The sequence below is a fragment of the Perca flavescens genome, chromosome 9 (assembly GCF_004354835.1).
Source record: "Perca flavescens isolate YP-PL-M2 chromosome 9, PFLA_1.0, whole genome shotgun sequence".
Lineage (NCBI taxonomy): Eukaryota > Metazoa > Chordata > Actinopteri > Perciformes > Percidae > Perca > Perca flavescens.
Window position 1 is genome coordinate 19,594,320 of NC_041339.1, and position 18,013 is coordinate 19,612,332.

General features: G+C 39.3%; 2 protein-coding genes across 2 annotated transcripts in view; both read right to left on the reverse strand.

The window, feature by feature from the left end:
• Positions 1-10,618, reverse strand: part of p3h2 (prolyl 3-hydroxylase 2) — a 69,267-nt gene extending 58,649 nt beyond the window's left edge. Inside the window, exon 1 of the mRNA XM_028588369.1 lies at positions 9,714-10,618. Within this exon, the coding sequence (XP_028444170.1) occupies positions 9,714-10,130 (417 nt within the window). The 5' untranslated portion in view covers positions 10,131-10,618. The remainder of the gene's footprint in view (positions 1-9,713) is intronic.
• Positions 10,619-14,615: 3,997 nt separating this feature from the next.
• LOC114562107 (claudin-19) lies at positions 14,616-17,422 on the reverse strand. Its single transcript, XM_028588368.1, has 4 exons — positions 17,021-17,422; positions 16,400-16,564; positions 15,574-15,652; positions 14,616-15,446 (listed from the first exon to the last, which is right to left on the reverse strand). The coding sequence occupies exons 1-4, from the start codon at positions 17,220-17,222 to the stop codon at positions 15,284-15,286; spliced, it is 609 nt and encodes a 202-aa protein (XP_028444169.1). The 5' UTR covers positions 17,223-17,422; the 3' UTR covers positions 14,616-15,283.
• Between the last annotated feature and the right edge of the window lie 591 nt (positions 17,423-18,013).

The following is an 18,013-nucleotide window of genomic DNA, read 5'->3' on the forward strand; positions in this document are numbered from 1 at the left end:
AGCATGCATTAACTACAGAGTCACCATGGGACCATCGCCCTGCAGGCTGACGACAGCAAAGAGGGCCTGGATAAACAATCAATACTTCTAATTGAATTTTACAGGAAACAGCTGTGGGGTCAAAAAGGCAAACTGCCCTCAAAAGATGAATGATCCTCACCTCTGAGGAGGACTGGAGGATTTAGCACAGGATCTAAAATTTACATTTTCAAATTAGATTGACAATCTTGGTCTGAGTAAAGAAGATAATTTGACATTTGAAATCTGTGCTTCACCGAGTGAGTGGAAAAAGAGCATAGGAGACCCTCCTGTGGCTCTGAGCAGGCTCCCTGCTGCTGGGACCACAGTGCAGCAGCCACATACCAAATACCATAAACCTTCTAACATAGAGGACAGACACTTTACCAATTTACCAGAGGAGTTCTCACTACAATACAGGACTGGGCCCCACAGATTAAATATTTATTAAATTATAAAACTGTTGAAACCTTCTTTGCATTAACTACTTTGCGAAAATCACGTTGAGGAATAGGTGATGGTGATCATTGCTACAGTGATTATTTACATTTATTGAATACAATATACAGTATCCAGGGTCGTATCTATTCACCAATCCTTCCTTTTCCATTATCAATATGTTTTATTTTCTTGGAAATTTTAATAAGAGAAGACTAAGTACTTGAATCTTATCTAAACTATTTTGGTTTTGTTTTTCTGCCCAGCAAGTACAAGCAGAATATGTGCACCAAAATCACATCTATCAGAGAGCACTTAAATTAATTATATTATTTCTAGTTTTCATGTTAGTAACAGAAGAGTGAAATACACTTTGTCAGCTTTGCCTTCTTGTGCAATAGTCATTTCACTTCAGAGTTGAGTATTTTTATTATTTTACAAACAGTTAATCTGTCACCAGCAGCGTATCAAATGGCTTCCTCAGGTAAGATATATTCGATTTTAACATTTATTTATTTTGAAGAAAGTTTGAAATATATTGATAGACAATCAAACTGTTCATTAAAGGAATAGTTTGACATTTTTAGAAAAACTTGTATTCACTTTCTTGCTGGGAGTTAGTTGTTCAGATTGATACCACTCTTATGTCTGTTCGGTAAATATGAAGTTACAGCCAGTTAGCTTAGCTTATCACAAAAGGCTGGAAATGGGAAAACAGCTAGCCTGGCCCTGTCTAAATGTAATAACATTTCCCTACCTTTTAAAGCTCAAAAATTAACATGCTGTGTCTCATTTGCTGTATCTCCAACATCTGTACAGAAATCTGTGTAAAAACAACATGTTGTTGTTCTACATGGAGTTAAGTGCAGGAACATTTCTTGGCCGGGCGCTGGAGTCTAGTCATCACCATGAGGTTGCCAAGAAAACAGCGGATACTCCAGGTCCCAAAAATTAGTATTAAATAGTATTGAAATACTTGAGTTGAAGATGGACTTGCTACAAAATATTATGGTTTCATGCTGAGCAACTTTAGGTATCACAAACTCTAAATAGACCTTTGAATCACAGTCTGCATTTCCTTCATTTGAGCATATGTTTTTCCTACAATTTCATCTGGGCTTGTGCTACTCTTTGTCCCGCTCCCAGTCACTTTGCAAATAGGATAACCGCAAAACGACCCTGCCGATACATCAAACACATAAATCTGACTTGGCGGTGAACAACCTGCCTGCCTCTGAGCTAATGGCAGCGTTACTGCTTGCTTTACCCAATCCAAAGACAGAGCTCACTCTCCCTGTCACACTTTACCAATTTACCAGAGGAGTTCTCACTACAATACAGGACTGGGCCCCACAGATTAAATATTTATTAAATTATAAAACTGTTGAAACCTTCTTTGCATTAACTGCTAACTTAGAAACTTAATTTTCAAGTGTTTTCCACAACTTCCTGTAGCCTATACCCTCTTTGTGGTTTCCACCCCAAAGCCCACAACTCTCCACTTCCAAGAAATGATCTGCCGAGGACAGACGCAACCTGAGACATTAGCCCAATTTATAGCACATGGTTGTGCAGAACAAGCTGTGAGGTGTAGGAAACCTCAGAAAACCTGTGGAATATTTTACTCTTGTGTGGACTTAAATATGTGCCAACAGTTCTGTCAAAGCCAAATATGTGTTCAGTCACACTCGGAATAGATCCTGAACTGGCTACTGGCTTCATGTGTACAAATATTTTGGTAAAAAGAAAATTAACAACACCACTCGTAGTGTACACTGGCTCTTTCTATCTCTAGATTTACAGTGAATGACACACCCAGAGATCAATGTATGTTCTTCCTCTTCAGCAAAAAGCTTCCTTCTCACGGTCGGTCTGAAACAGTACATCCTCGAAACAGTCCAAAGTAATTTTTTTTGTAAAGTTAGCACAGGAAAGAAACATTTCTACTCAGTTTGTGCGTATATGTGTGGATAAATATGTTCAGCTTTTTCACTATTTATTGGAAAATAAAAAGTGATCATGTCTGCTGTATAGAAGGTAACATGATGGATAGAAGTGTTTTCTCTGCTTGCACCCCCGCAGCAGCCAACACATTGTTCAAGTCACTAGTGAAGCTGAACAGATGCCTGGCAAACTCTTTTTTTTCCATCCCAGCCCTTATTTCTCCACTCAGACAGCCGGGAGTCTTTGGCCAGACTGAAAATCACCAAACACAAAGAATAATACATACATAACCAGAATTTACAGTCACACACACCCAATGAATCTGTCCATTCATGAAATGCATCCATGAAATACTCACACACACACACACACACACACACACACACACACACACACACACACACACACACACACACACACACACACACACACAAACACACACACACACACACACACACACACACACACACACACACACACACACACACACACACACACACACACATCTAAATTGTTTTCTCCAGCTGGTTGGATCAGCAAAGTGAATCTTGGTCCAAATCCTCTCTTTTGTGACAAGTCAAATTCTGATCTTCCATAAATTGAGAATATACTACAAATATTTCTCTATTAATCAAGAGTTTGGAACTTGAATCAAAAAAGTTCCTGATTGCCGTCAGCTCCCGCTCCCTCGGCCACAGATGCCAGCGCTTAACAAAGTCACCTCCGATCCAAGTCCGACTCCCTTCCACCTGATGCTGTCTCGTCCCATCTCACCAACCACTGCAGTGTTTTCACCATTAGCAGCCTCCTGCCTCCTTCTCTCCTGCAGCCGTTTAATTGTTAATCAGGGCGAGAACAATATGGGTGTGTTACGCCACAGCATGCCCCCACATTCCTGTAGTGCGTTATCCTCTCAAATCCAGTCATGCAGAAGGCCTTTGGCACAGCCAAGTGCCACAATGTCTGGCTGTCTGGGCAAAGCACAGCACTGCACGCTAGGTCAGGGGAGCCAGGAGAGCAGTATGTTGGCACTGCAGGTGTGTGCAGAGGAATAGGTGATGGTGATCATTGCTACAGTGATTATTTACATTTATTGAATACAATATACAGTATCCAGGGTCGTATCTATTCACCAATCCTTCCTTTTCCATTATCAATATGTTTTATTTTCTTGGAAATTTTAATAAGAGAAGACTAAGTACTTGAATCTTATCTAAACTATTTTGGTTTTGTTTTTCTGCCCAGCAAGTACAAGCAGAATATGTGCACCAAAATCACATCTATCAGAGAGCACTTAAATTAATTATATTATTTCTAGTTTTCATGTTAGTAACAGAAGAGTGAAATACACTTTGTCAGCTTTGCCTTCTTGTGCAATAGTCATTTCACTTCAGAGTTGAGTATTTTATTATTTTACAAACAGTTAATCTGTCACCAGCAGCGTATCAAATGGCTTCCTCAGGTAAGATATATTCGATTTTAACATTTATTTATTTTGAAGAAAGTTTGAAATATATTGATAGACAATCAAACTGTTCATTAAAGGAATAGTTTGACATTTTTAGAAAAACTTGTATTCACTTTCTTGCTGGGAGTTAGTTGTTCAGATTGATACCACTCTTATGTCTGTTCGGTAAATATGAAGTTACAGCCAGTTAGCTTAGCTTATCACAAAAGGCTGGAAATGGGAAAACAGCTAGCCTGGCCCTGTCTAAATGTAATAACATTTCCCTACCTTTTAAAGCTCAAAAATTAACATGCTGTGTCTCATTTGCTGTATCTCCAACATCTGTACAGAAATCTGTGTAAAAACAACATGTTGTTGTTCTACATGGAGTTAAGTGCAGGAACATTTCTTGGCCGGGCGCTGGAGTCTAGTCATCACCATGAGGTTGCCAAGAAAACAGCGGATACTCCAGGTCCCAAAAATTAGTATTAAATAGTATTGAAATACTTGAGTTGAAGATGGACTTGCTACAAAATATTATGGTTTCATGCTGAGCAACTTTAGGTATCACAAACTCTAAATAGACCTTTGAATCACAGTCTGCATTTCCTTCATTTGAGCATATGTTTTTCCTACAATTTCATCTGGGCTTGTGCTACTCTTTGTCCCGCTCCCAGTCACTTTGCAAATAGGATAACCTCAAAACGACCCTGCCGATACATCAAACACATAAATCTGACTTGGCGGTGAACAACCTGCCTGCCTCTGAGCTAATGGCAGCGTTACTGCTTGCTTTACCCAATCCAAAGACAGAGCTCACTCTCCCTGTCTAAAAGCCTTCAATAATCTTATTATCTGCTGCAGATGACAATAACATCATCTGTGATTCTCATCTAGTGCACACACACTCACTGCTATGAGCTCTGTCTGTACAAAATCTCTTCATTTTCCGCTAAAATGTTCTCCATGTCCAACATTCCTCGCTGGGGTTCAAGCTGGAAACAGACATGTCCCCCCCATGCTGCAGCAGTGTGTTTGGCTAATTCTGCCAATTTCTCCCAATAAGCTGCGATCATTACCACACAAACACACCACCAAACCTGTAATCAAAACCAAGCCAGCTGATTTCATCCCACCATGTGGCCATCAAAAGGCAATCTAAAGGGGGGCTGTACTTGAGCCACAAGCTGCCTACTGTGTTGTAATCAAATCATCACATTCACAGTGGAATTATAAATGGGTTGAACTTTAAAGAAAATATTCCAGAAGAGGCTCACAACATCAGCAGGCTTCAGAGACTGTCCTGACCTACTGTCACCTTTTAACATCGTGCTGGGAGACACGGGGTTCTCAAAACAAAATGAAGATGGGATAGTTGTGTCCCAAGTTCACAAGACTTCTCTATGAGGTCAGTGCAATTAAAAGAAATGCCTTGTGTGTGTCAAATCCTTTGCAACTTTCAGCTTTGGGCTTGTAAATCCTTGTAAATCCTCAACATTGACGCTACATTTACATCGGTGGCTCCAAATGTCTTGTCTGGACTCACAAGTGGGTTTAAACAGGATGAACACGTTAACAGGATCATTATGGAATGCCAGATCAAAATCTCCCCAAACTCGTCATAGAGAATCCTTAAAGGTGCCCTGCCACACAAAACCGTTTTTACTTGTATTTTTTGAAATATGTTAGGTCCATATATGTTTGTGTTATGTGGTGAATGTGAAAATGGAATGCTACCTCCTCTGCCACTGAAAAGAAATAAGCTGAGAAATCAGGCCAATTACAAAAGCTGGTCAGTCTGACATCATGTTGCCTGAGCTCATTACTATTTGAGCTCGCCCAGTTGCGCTGGGTAAAGGATGCTGATAGCCAGGCTCTCATTGGCTAGCTGTTAACCAATCAGAGTCAAGCAGCTTAGCTCATTGAATATTAATGAGAACTGTCAGAAATCAAGCTGAGTCTACCTGTAGGCTTTCTATACCACGCTAGAATGGCTTGAAACAAGGTAACCAAAGCATTTTTTTCCATAAGAAATGTTACGGAGTCCATTGTAGAACCTCAGACATCAGCACAAAGTAATGAAATACGTGTGGCAGGACACCTTTAATACAAAATATATATTTGATGCCAGTCTAATGTGAGCTGTCAAACAAACCCAGTTATAGTCTGGTTATGTGAGATGTAATGTGAAGTGAGCACAAATGCACACACTACATGACACACTATGTAAAGAGTGTGTGTCTAGCTGTCCTTGGGCACTGCATTCAGGCTCCTAAATATTTTGATGGAAGTTTGTAATGACTGATCAACTAGTAGGTTGTGGAACTTAAAAGCTTATACCTATGGCTCATCATTTTTAACTTATTTTCAAAGAAAAATACCCAGATTATTAGAAGGTAATGACAGTTTAAAGAGATTTTCACTAGGATTTAAAACCCATATACCTAAAAAGTCCTGCAATAGTCAATGGCTTTTAGTATGAGAAAATGAAAAGCAAAAATTGTGAAAATGCAAATTAGCTACTATTTATGTGCAACAGTCTATCTAAATAGAAAAACAAATGTTACAGCTTTTGCAACTTGTGTAGTATTTTTACAACCAAATTTGTATTTGTATTATGGTTTTTATATGCTTTTCACAAATGTTTCCATAATCTAAATAAACATTGATAAATTCACAGAGCTTTCACAATCACTTGGAAACATCTTGGATCGGCAGCGCTGTAAAATGTATTGGATTAAAGATATATAGGCTGGAGATCTTTTCTTGTCCCTCGGGCAGTTCAGGGCCTTTGATCCCTCTGCAGTTGGGCAACTGTAGCAAGAGCTGTAGCCAGAGCCAGAGATCACTGGAGGCCATCAGGGTCCAGTCCAATGGCAGCTACAGAAGTCTCCCTTTAATACCTGAAATACCTCTCTTTTTTTAGAAAAGCAAACAGACCACAACAGGAAAATAAAATATTTGCCAGGCTAAATGATGGGCGAGCTGGGGACATACGCAGCAGCCTGAGTGAGAACAGTTGGTGACTGTGGAGCCTCTAACAGGCCCAATGGAAGCATTGTGCCAGAGGCTGTCAGGAGGAGGGAGTGTGACGCTGGAATGTGCAGGAATGTTATTTATTTTTACAAACACCACCAAATACCCCCCTACTAACACACATGTGAGGGTGCACACACACACACACACACACACACACACACACACACAAGATTCAGATGCTAATGTGCATATGTACACATTGACTGGTCTGATGTGCTCTGATCAGCCTGGCCAATGGGAAAGCGCCAGCTGGGCCTCTCCTTACCTGTGGTAAGATTAACATCGGAGCTCACTGCCTTGATGTGCTCCTGTGTACTCAGTTCAGAAAGACATCAACATGCTAGGAGACACAGAGGAGGCCGAAATAAAGATCTGCTAAAACATTCATGAGAGCTTCAGTTTCTGCTTTGATGTGAGAGAGAAAAAAACTAAATGTGCCACTTCTCTAAACAGATGTTAGAGAAATCATAATTCTATTCGCAAAAGATTAGTAATATTTTTACAGCTGGTCGAAGATCTGTGTGTAAGGCTACGTCTATGCTCATGTCTAGACCAAAGTGTGCAATTTTATGAGAGGATCACATCAGCTCTTTCTCTGCTGATTCAGAAAAAAACGGAGAAACCATTTGCCCAGCAGACAGTAAGACTGCGGATTAACTTCCCACCACTTCTGAACGGTGGAAGCTGTGTGTCATCACCCTGGCATGTGGAGCTGGTCTGCAGTCAGCAAAAGTGGAAGTCGACTGGGTCTTAGGTTCATGTGAGGAGATGGTGCCAGCTTCCTAGCTGAGCTCCAACTGGGTTAAAATGCCTCTCCCTTACTCACAAGGTCAAATGTTGAATAATATTCAACCATAGCCTAAGTTAATTATTGTACATACTAACATGTAGTCACGGCTGTATGATAGTCACACTAAAACTGCAAGTGTCCTGAAGTTGACCCTGACCATGCTGTTTGAGGGACAGATGCAGAAAGACAATTTCCCTGCAGGAATCATTGTATCATTGTTGCAATCACACATATTATTGTATGCCTGCCTGATGTTCCACTCTTTTCATCTGTCAGAAGTCCACAATAATAGTCAGCATAAAGGAAGGTTGGGAGACATTCAGGATGTTCCTGTTACAGGTTTTTTCTTCCACACAAAACATGCTGGCACACACCTGCAGTCAACCTAATCAATACATCACTTTATAACAAGGGGGTTTCCAACTCTATCTAAATAAGGCGCTTTGAATACAAAATAGCCATCACATGGGAGATGTTCATACATTTGTGATGCTGCCAATATGAAAATGATTGCAAATATTCGACAGACATCAAACTCACTCGCCCATCAGGGACAAATATAGTACATCAGAATCTGAATCAGCAATTACACTTTGTTCCCAGCTCTCCTGTTTTATCCGTCTCTTGGATTTTTCCCACGCAGAGCACTCAACATCGTCCCAGGCAAGAGATAAACCTCATGGGAAATGCTGCTCTGGAAATTTTTATGAATGTAGAGTGATTAACAAAGATTTTTATAGTGTAGAGATTGAGGAATAAAGTGTCAGTTTAGGAGTTGCAATAATGCAAAAGCACACGTTATCTATTATCTGACTGCACTTTTAAGTAGATCTTAAGTTATACACTAGTGTGTTGCTACCATTGTGGATGTGGGATGAAGCAAGAAAGAAAAAAAATCCACAAACATTTACTCAAAAATAACTGACTGCACACAGAGGAGCCATAACAACCAAAGCGTGGTTGTAAACAAAGGACTGAAGCAAGTGCACTGACATCTGTCGAGTCAGCCAGCTGTAATCAGGCCGCTGGGCCTTGATCTACCTGTAACTTAATCTAATATCAACAGTGTAGTAGTTTTTGACATCATGAGTGTGATACATGCACACATGTATTGCATTACATCACACTGTTGCAATATTGCTGCTGTCAAGACTGAAAATGTCACTTTTTTCATAAAAATAAACTTTTAAAGAACTAAGACAAAGCTTGTTTATTATTTAGGTTCCTGCACAGAGTGCGACTGATAGCTATTATCAGCAGGCCACCATTATTGGCTTACCACACTGATATCAGTAACGGCATATATGGCAGAGATGTGGTACATTCATTTTTGTCTTGCATTTTAATGTTAACAGTACACTTTTTTTGCTCAATTCTTTATATATGTGTTTTGCTATATGTATGTTTAATGTATTCTTTATAGAAAATGTAATTCTAGCTAGATTGATAGGTCAACATGTTTAACTTTTATCGGGACCTGAAAAAACAAAATTGTTTTGTAACAAATAGGCTATGGGTCATTATACGAAAACGTGCCATTTTGCGTCCCTCAGAAGAAAAAAAAAAAGCTCTGTAAATCTTAATAAACCACAAAACAAATACAATATTTTATAATTTAGTTTCCATAATATGTCTCAATATAACAGAATAAATTAATTTCTGTTTCTTTTGTTTTTAAAGGATTTTAATCACATTTTTGTGCAAAGCATCAACAGCTTATGTCCCATGTAGGACATAGATGTATTGCACATGAGTGAGGTACCATGGCACATGAGTATTATGGCAAATTTTGGATGTACAAATTACTGACGTGGATTGGCAACACATGTTTCCTGCACTTGTTTTCTACATGTGTGCTGTGCAGCTGACCTCTTATCTGATCCCTCTGTATCAGTTGCCCGGGTAGCAGCAACAGTTGATGATGCTGTAGCTGTAGCAGGTAACGTGAAGCAGATCAGCAAGATAAATAATTCCCCGCTGAGTAGAGCACAGTAGTGCTCATTCAGAGCTAGTTTACTCTGCTACTCCCCCCCTTACCTTCTGATAAGCCAGTTGAAGATAGTTGTAGGGGATCCTCCTGTGGAAGTCCTGCACTACATCCTCGCTGATTTTATGCACAGACTGAGTGCCAAGTTTCTCCTCGATGCATGTGTTCATACACGCCGCTCTCCGGAGCAGCACGTCGGTGAAGCGCAGGTCCGAGAAGGTTTCATCAAAAGGATGCTGGTCCTGGCACCTCAACCGGCACCGGACTTTAGTGTGCCGGACTTCTGTGTAGCTGCTGAGCGCTCCTTCCATGTAGCGCACCACATTTGTATAGTCCCCGTTGGAAAATGCCTGCACCGCTTTGTCATATAAAAGGTCGCAAGGCTCCAGGAAAGCTGTGGAGGATGACAACACGACAGTGAGCAGGACTACTGAGAAGATAGCAGCCGGTGAAAAGTTTCCATCCATCCTCTGCTTCTGTTCAGACAGTGGGGAGCGACCGGCGGAGAGCAGACCGAGCGGCTGTCAGTCACAACAACAACCAGCTTCGACTCGTTTTAGAGTCCATTTAAAAATTCCTCGCAGAGATACTCAGGACGGCACCGGACCAGGGCGGAAATAATGTTGCTTTAGTCAGTCGGGGACACACATTTTGTTATGACCCCTCTCTGGCTCTGCTAACTCCTCCCCTCCAAGACATGAATGGCCAAAGTAGCTACAATCGCAGCTTTCCTTCCAGGCTGCTGGAGGGTCCTTATTCCTTCAGGGAGTCCCGTGGGTCGCCACAAACACCAGCAATACTTTTACTTCACGTCATTTCACCACATGGTTCTTTATTCATCTGCTAAACAATATAAGAAAAATATTAAATCTCCAAAGGTTCCACTGCCGTTTTGAGGAAACATTGAAGATAAAAGTCTGGCTAAAAGTGACTACAAAGATGCCTGAAAAAGAAAAGTTCCTCTGTTAAACCAACGGCATCAAATAGCCTACTAAAAAGAGAGTTTTCTTCATAGACAAAAATGTGCCTATCTAAAACTATTTTGATTAGATTAATACAACGTTTTACTGAGATCGGCCATTAATTCATGAAGCTCTATGCTTTTTAAGTAGCCTAGCTGTGTTTTCCAAGAAAATGGCGCAATGGCAACTATTAAGTCAACAACTTTGTCATTTTAGTCTTATGTTCTTTTTGGGGGGATGAATTTGTAACATCTGTCCAGAGACTAGGCTACAGATGAAAATAGCGTTTGTTTATTAATGTGCCCTGTCCCTGGTAAATAAAGCAATAAAAAAAATAGGCTATGTAGATACTTTCAGTGTTTGTTTTTCACATAATCTAGTATGGTGAGATATATGTACAAATACTTGCTGTCTTGTTTTCTGGCAGTTTCTTTCGTTTAGGGGGTTCAGTGTGAGAGTCAGACACAATCCACTTAAAGGTGACTGTCTCCCTCTGGAGGATATTTCAGTTATAAGCAGTTTAATCACTGTCTGTTTTACAACCAACCTCTCAGCTCCTTACTCAGACAAATGTAAGACAAACACAAAGACACACACAGGAGCGTCAGACTGGGGGAGGAGACTGAGTACCCAGGGCCCTAATGTGAGTCCCAAAAATATACGGAGACCAGTGAAGTGAATTAGAAGCACTTTTCCAGTGATAGCTGAGTGTTACTGCGCAGCCTGCAACTGAGCTTGAAGACGTAGATGTGACGTGAGCAACCTGTCTGAAAGTTGTAAGTCTTCTGGTAGCTGTGCCAAAAGAAATCTCAGTCATTCCCAATCTTGCAGAGACGGAGAGCTGAGGTATATGTAAGGAGATAACAAAGGCACAGGCTAATTATTGCTAACTAAAATTCTAGTTAACATTAGTAATTAAACTTAAACAGCTAATGTAAGTCGAAACTGCCTGCAAGCTTCTCCTGTACTGTACGGTAATTCCTCTACTATGCGACAGTAAGTCGCGTGTTTATGACACAATTTTTTACAAAAATGTCTACTACAGAGCCATAATGTGAGATACAAGGTAATGGAGCCTTTTATACATTATCGTGTTTCTTTAGAAATAAACAATGGACAAATAGAGTCTGTAAACGCTTCAGATATAAAGTTATTGGCTGTCAAAGTGGCGCCAAAATGAATGGCAGTCAATGGAATGCTAACGGGAGGTGATGGCTCAATAGCAACAAAATGGCTCCATAGGAGCTACGCTTTGTGGATGCTCGCTTACCCCCTTAGCTAGAATGAATAGCTGTGGCTGCGGGGAAGGGCCCTTAGAAAATGCCTTTCTACAGGGCCCAGAATTTTGTGCTACGCCCCTGGACACACACACACACACACACACACGTGAATCTTAAATAAATAAATAATACATCGACATGTTGAGCAACTGCTAACCCAATACTCGAAAATTTGAAAATACAGAGGTGATGGTATGTAGCCGAGCCGGTAAAATCACTTCTGTGAATCCACTAACATAGACAGTAGATACTGTAAGCTGCAAGTGTAGACAAATGTTATGTGGGAATTATCCCAAGTATTTGTTTTAATCTTAATTAGTTTTTATTATCACATCATTATCACGTCAAGCTAAACATTTTTAAATGGAATGTAAAAAACAAAATGCAAAAGCTACTACATTTGAAATAGACCACTAGAGGGTGGTACATGTCATTTTCAGCAACATAAACTTCCATTAAAATACACTTTACTGGCATCCTGAATAGTCACTCAACCTTTTACCAAAATCCACCTCTAAGATCTAAATTCCAGTTTGTGCTGTGTGCACCGTTTCTAAATAAACTAAGTGAGTAAGTGAGTGTGTGGGAGGATCACAAAATACTCCCTGTTCAAAAAAGGTTTTGATACTGCTGAGGTTTTAACTTCTTTACAGTAAGGACATTTGTGTTTCTATTTGCAAAGATAACAGTGGTGTTTGAATGTGAAAAGGGTACAGGGTATAATGGATAAGAAAGAAAACACATTAAAGCAAAAGACGCCTAAGTATGAATGGCTCTACGTGTTTGTACAAAGTCCATACACCTATAATGAATGCACAAAATAACAGGAAACAGGAGAGTTGAATCAACAACTCACACTTGTAGCATTTTATTGTAGGACTGTTGTACTGGATTGTATTGCAGGTGTTACTGCAGAATAAACTGCTTCTATAATAAAATTACTACAAGAAACTTAGATCCACCCACATGTGTTTTTGTTCAGTCTGCTGTCTTTTAATCCTGAAGATTTCATTATGCCCAGACTTTATTAATTTCCTAAAATAATTGCCTAAGTCATTTTTTAACAAAAATGATTTTGTTGCCTAAATCATCTCCTCGTGGTGCAGGCCACCTCTGGTAAAATTGCTTACATCCTCAGTTGAACAGGTCATGTGATTCTACACCTTTAGTAAAATTGCGTATGTCAAGCATGTGACTTAGGCAGTTTTATTTTTTGTGTTTTCCAAAAAAACGGAAAAAATGACTTTTAACAAAAATGATTTCTTTGCCTAAATCATCTCCTCATGGTGCTGGCCACCTCTGGTAAAATTGCCTACATCCTCAGTTGAACAGGTCATGTGATTCTACACCTTGTATAACTGCCTATGTCAAGCATGTGACTTAGGCAGTTTTATTTTTTGTGTTTTCTGAAAAACCTGAAAAAATAACTTAGGCAATTATTTTAGGAAGGTGACGATATGATGGGCCAAAATTATCTGTAAGTAAATAATATTACAGAAAGATGTAGATCGCTCACTTCATTGTTTACCTTTGTGGTTGTTGTAGTCAGTAATCAGTTTTAAAAACTAAACATATCCTTGTTTTTACTTCCACTCTGAGAGTTCAGGAAGTGTCTGGGCAGCAGGTTGCCAGTCCCATGAGAGATTCCAACATTAATTGACATCCGCCGAGGACACAACACATTCTCCTGCTATTTGTGTTTCCACTAAAGAATGAGGCTGTTTCTTGTTTCAGTTTGACCCTGTCCAGGATGGTTTACCTGTGCATCAAAGTCTTCTGCAATTAATATCTTCAAAGGATCAAATCATTTTGCCATGCAAGGAGTTAATCCCCTCAGACTTTATTTATTTTAAGGTCATCTTTTCTCTTGTCTTTTGTATTCTTTCGTAACAAAATGTCAAAAGTACATCTACTGGGTTTGGTAACACTCCTTTTTCCTAGGGAAGATTTTATAACACTGAATCTCAGCTCAATTTCTATAAAAATCCTTACTCCCCTTCCAATCATTTCTGAGCTCACCATGGGAGTAGCTGTGATACCAGATGCCAGTGAGTACAGTATGTAGAGGGTAAAGCGAGAGGAAGGAAAGGGATTGAGTGTCAGGAAAACTCTCATTACTGGAGCACCATTAGCCATTCTACATAATGAGTGTTTACATTTAGTACTTTAAGTACATGTTGATGCAAACACTTTTGTAAATGTACACAGTGTGGTATAATACTTTAAGGTTCTGAGGTACTTCTTTCACCACTGACCATAACACTGCTCATTTTAGGCAAGGGAATGATTCACTGATTTGGACTGCACCCTAGGAGTCAGAATTTGAGTATAAAGAGTAATTTAAGAAAAAAATTAATTCAAGAAGAAAGATTAATTCTGTGTCATGAGTGACAGAGAAAACAGAGAAAATGTCACATAATTTGCCTAAAACCTTCACTTGTCCTGATAAGAACAAACCTTCCGTTGAGTCCAAAGATTCTGCCTGCATCAAAAGTCAATGTTTGAGTGTTTAAAACATAACGCTTCAAAGAGGGACTGACTAAACTGATATGACTTTTTTTTTCAAAACGAACACACACATGCTACGAATATATAATCACATTATGATTATATAAATTAGAATGACAAGTATTTACCATGTCAGCAGTGATTTATTGAGTTCTACACAACAACAAAAAAGAAGTGTAACACTGCATGTGATATAATAGAAAGTAAGGTAAACCTGAGTAAAGAAAACCAAAACATTTGATTTATCTAATGTGTCGGATAACAATTTAAAAAACAGATGAAAATAGAACAAAGAACATAAAACTTTAGTCATATAATTAACATACACAAACAACATTATATAAACACCTGTGTGAATTTGAAAAGCAATAACATTTACAGAAATCTTGCCAACGGAGTGTCAAAACTTTATGTCTAAATAAACTATAAAATCAAGTGTTCTTCATTGCTAGTTATACTTACACAAACAGGCTGACAAAGTTCAGGACATTTACAGTAGACCTGAAAGAATTTATATAATAATATGTAGTTAGAATTTTTGAAATTATTAACAAATGTAATCCTTTCTTTTATTTCTCTGAATGAAAAAAAAAAAAAATAGCTGATAGCAGCAGAAACTATTGCAATGACTGACGCCATAACAAACAAACAAAAATAGAAAAGCTCAAGCTATAAACTGGGATTTAAAGTCAGTAAAAAACAGCCTGATCGTGAGTGTAATCCTGATCCTGGTAACTGTGTTCATGTTCGATAGGTAGTATTTATAATCCTGCATTTGGACTTTTCCACATCGTAAAAACACAACCTGCTCCAGTTTGTAAATTCACCGCTGAAATGACTGTATCAGGGCCTCTCCCCTGCTCTCCTCCACTAGACGTAGTTTGACTTAGGGTAGGTGGTGGGGAGGAGGTGGTTGGAGCTGGTGGACCCAGTCTGGGACCCCGAGCATCTCCGACAGCTTAGGAAAGCCCCTCCAGCCATAGTGAAGAAGCCGCCAGCCCAGCTGACAAAGACGGCATTACCAAACTCAGCGCTGCAGAGAAAACACACACACACACACACACACACACACACACACACACACATTAAGATGTATGTACAGAATCAACTGTGTGTGTGTGTGTGTGTGTGTGTGTGTGTGCGTGTGCGTGTGCGTGTACCTGGTCAGGCTATGGTATTCGTAGGATTTCTGGACAATCATTTTGACATACCAGGAAGTCATGGTAATGGTCAATAAACCTGAAACAAGAAAACACATCATATTTTTCATCAGTGTTTATTTAAATCCTGCTATCTTTGTTTTAAGACACTGCGTTTACTGATTTTGTGTGTGCAGTTTGATTATCGTTTTAGGGATGATAAAATAGTAGAGATGGAGAATAAACAGAAGAACTAAATTTTCCGGGGATTACTTCATAGAACTTCATGAGGTTTCAATTATGAAATGATTAAGGCAATATCTTTTAACTAACCTAATATAGGTGCTCAATTTTTCTTATGTGCTGATGATATTTCTGCTTACGTTGCTGCACAAACTGGGTGCTCTCTCTGGTGGCTGTTGATGACTTGCGGTAGTTTAGAGTCTTGATGTTTTATTCTCATTTAGTTATTGTTTTGGATCAGTCTTAGTTATTTATTTCTATGGTTTTAAACAGCTCTTGGGCTGTTTTGAAAGTGCCAGTTAGGTCGTTTACAGGATGAAATCTTTTACATGATTGTATTAGAAATGTCCTGATTTTTATAATCGCTTAATCGTTTAATTTTGGTTTTGTGGGATATCTTTCTTATGTTGTTAGTCACTGTTATTGCTGCCTATCTTGGCCAGTAGAAAACAGACTGATTTTAAATCTCAATGAAGCTTTCCTAGTTAAAGGTCAAATAAAAAAAATATAATGTATGGGAACATTATAAGCACATTATATTTGACACCTTATCCATTCTGAGTGGCTGTGAAAGCCTGTCTGGTTCTGCTGCCGCTGAACACACCTGCAATCAGGAACATGATTCCTCCAATCATAGCTACTGTGGATTTGAACTCAGCTTTGCCGTCCATGAAGCGGGTGCACTTCATTCCCACGGTGGAGACCATCAGCGCCACAGAGGAGAGGAAGATGCTGACCAGCATCACGGCCCTGGTAGCCTGGACCTCAGCTAGAGGAGCAGAAGGGTTAAATGTTGGTACATACTGTACAGTAAACCTCTCATGGATACAGTCTGTGATTTTTGGACAGATCTCTGCTTTCTATAAGACATTACATAATACTCATATAATTGTACTAAATGTGCAGTCTTGTTCTGGTTAACCCAGTAGGCTTAACCTTTGAACTTTTTCAACAGCTCAAAATAAAGCTGAAATGAAGATTATAATTCTACAAAATTGGCAGTACCTTAATTCTACAAGAATAAAAAAAACAAACTCCTATATGAATATCATCAGACATGCCATAAAGAGAAATGAGGTCATTCCTAAGAGCTTACACGACAAAGACGCACTTCAGGCTAATTATAGTAACTCTTTGTCAGTGGAAGGTATCTCAACAAGCAGCGTCTGGTTTTTAGAGGAGATGCAGATGCGATAAATAAAAAAAATAAAAATAAAAAACTTACGTGGCAGCTTCAGGAGGTACTGGTGAAATTCACAGGTTGTTCTCTCATTGCCACTGCAGCTCATCCACAAGCCCTCATAGATGCGGTAAGTTTTGCCCTGGTACTGCTTCTTCCATTCAACCATCAAAGTAGCGGCAACCGTGGCCGCGAGACCGATCATTGCAAGGAAGTAACCGAGGAGCTGAAGTCCCGAGCTGGCCATGTTATCCAGATAACAGCAGAGCGGCAAGAGATCAATGAATTAAAAAAGTCTGAGAACTTGTTTGGAAACTTAGCAGAGAAAAAAAAATCTAAACGTGAGCAGAAGTCGTTGAAGCCAGTAGTCGACTGCTCTCACAGACCGTTATACAGTATTCTACATGCGCTCCCTGCAGCCTCTATTTAAAGTCCAAGGCGCGTGACGCATGAGATCTCTCCTCCATCTGCAGTGGGATGATGGGAAGATTTTCTGATCGAAGTCGTACCAGTTAATACATTGCGGTAAATTCAGACTATTCTGAAGAAATAAAATCTGATTCAACACCAGTAAGTTTAGGCTGTGAAATGATCGCCTTTCCCCCTTAAAGTGTCGTGTATTTTAATTAACTTGACACTATAAGAGAGAGAACCCCAGGTCACACACATCTCAAACACAATAAAGTCCAAGACGTATTTCCATTGTGGTCCTTGATATAAAGATAGCATTGGTGCAGGAGTTCAGGTGCCATAATCATAATACCATCATATTCAGGCAAAAAATACAAAATGTATAATCAACAAGAAAATCTACATTAAAATCACTCCAAATCAGAACATCAAGAAAAAAAAACATATAGCCTACCTGAATTACATACAAATTAACTAAAAAGATGAGCTGACACTTTGAACTTACCATTATGTAGAGGAATTATGTCTGTATCCTCAAAATGATAGAGGACAAACTTTAGCCAATGAAAAAGGCTAAAATTAAATTTAAACACGTACATTTTAATAAAAAAGTAAAACTGACTAAAA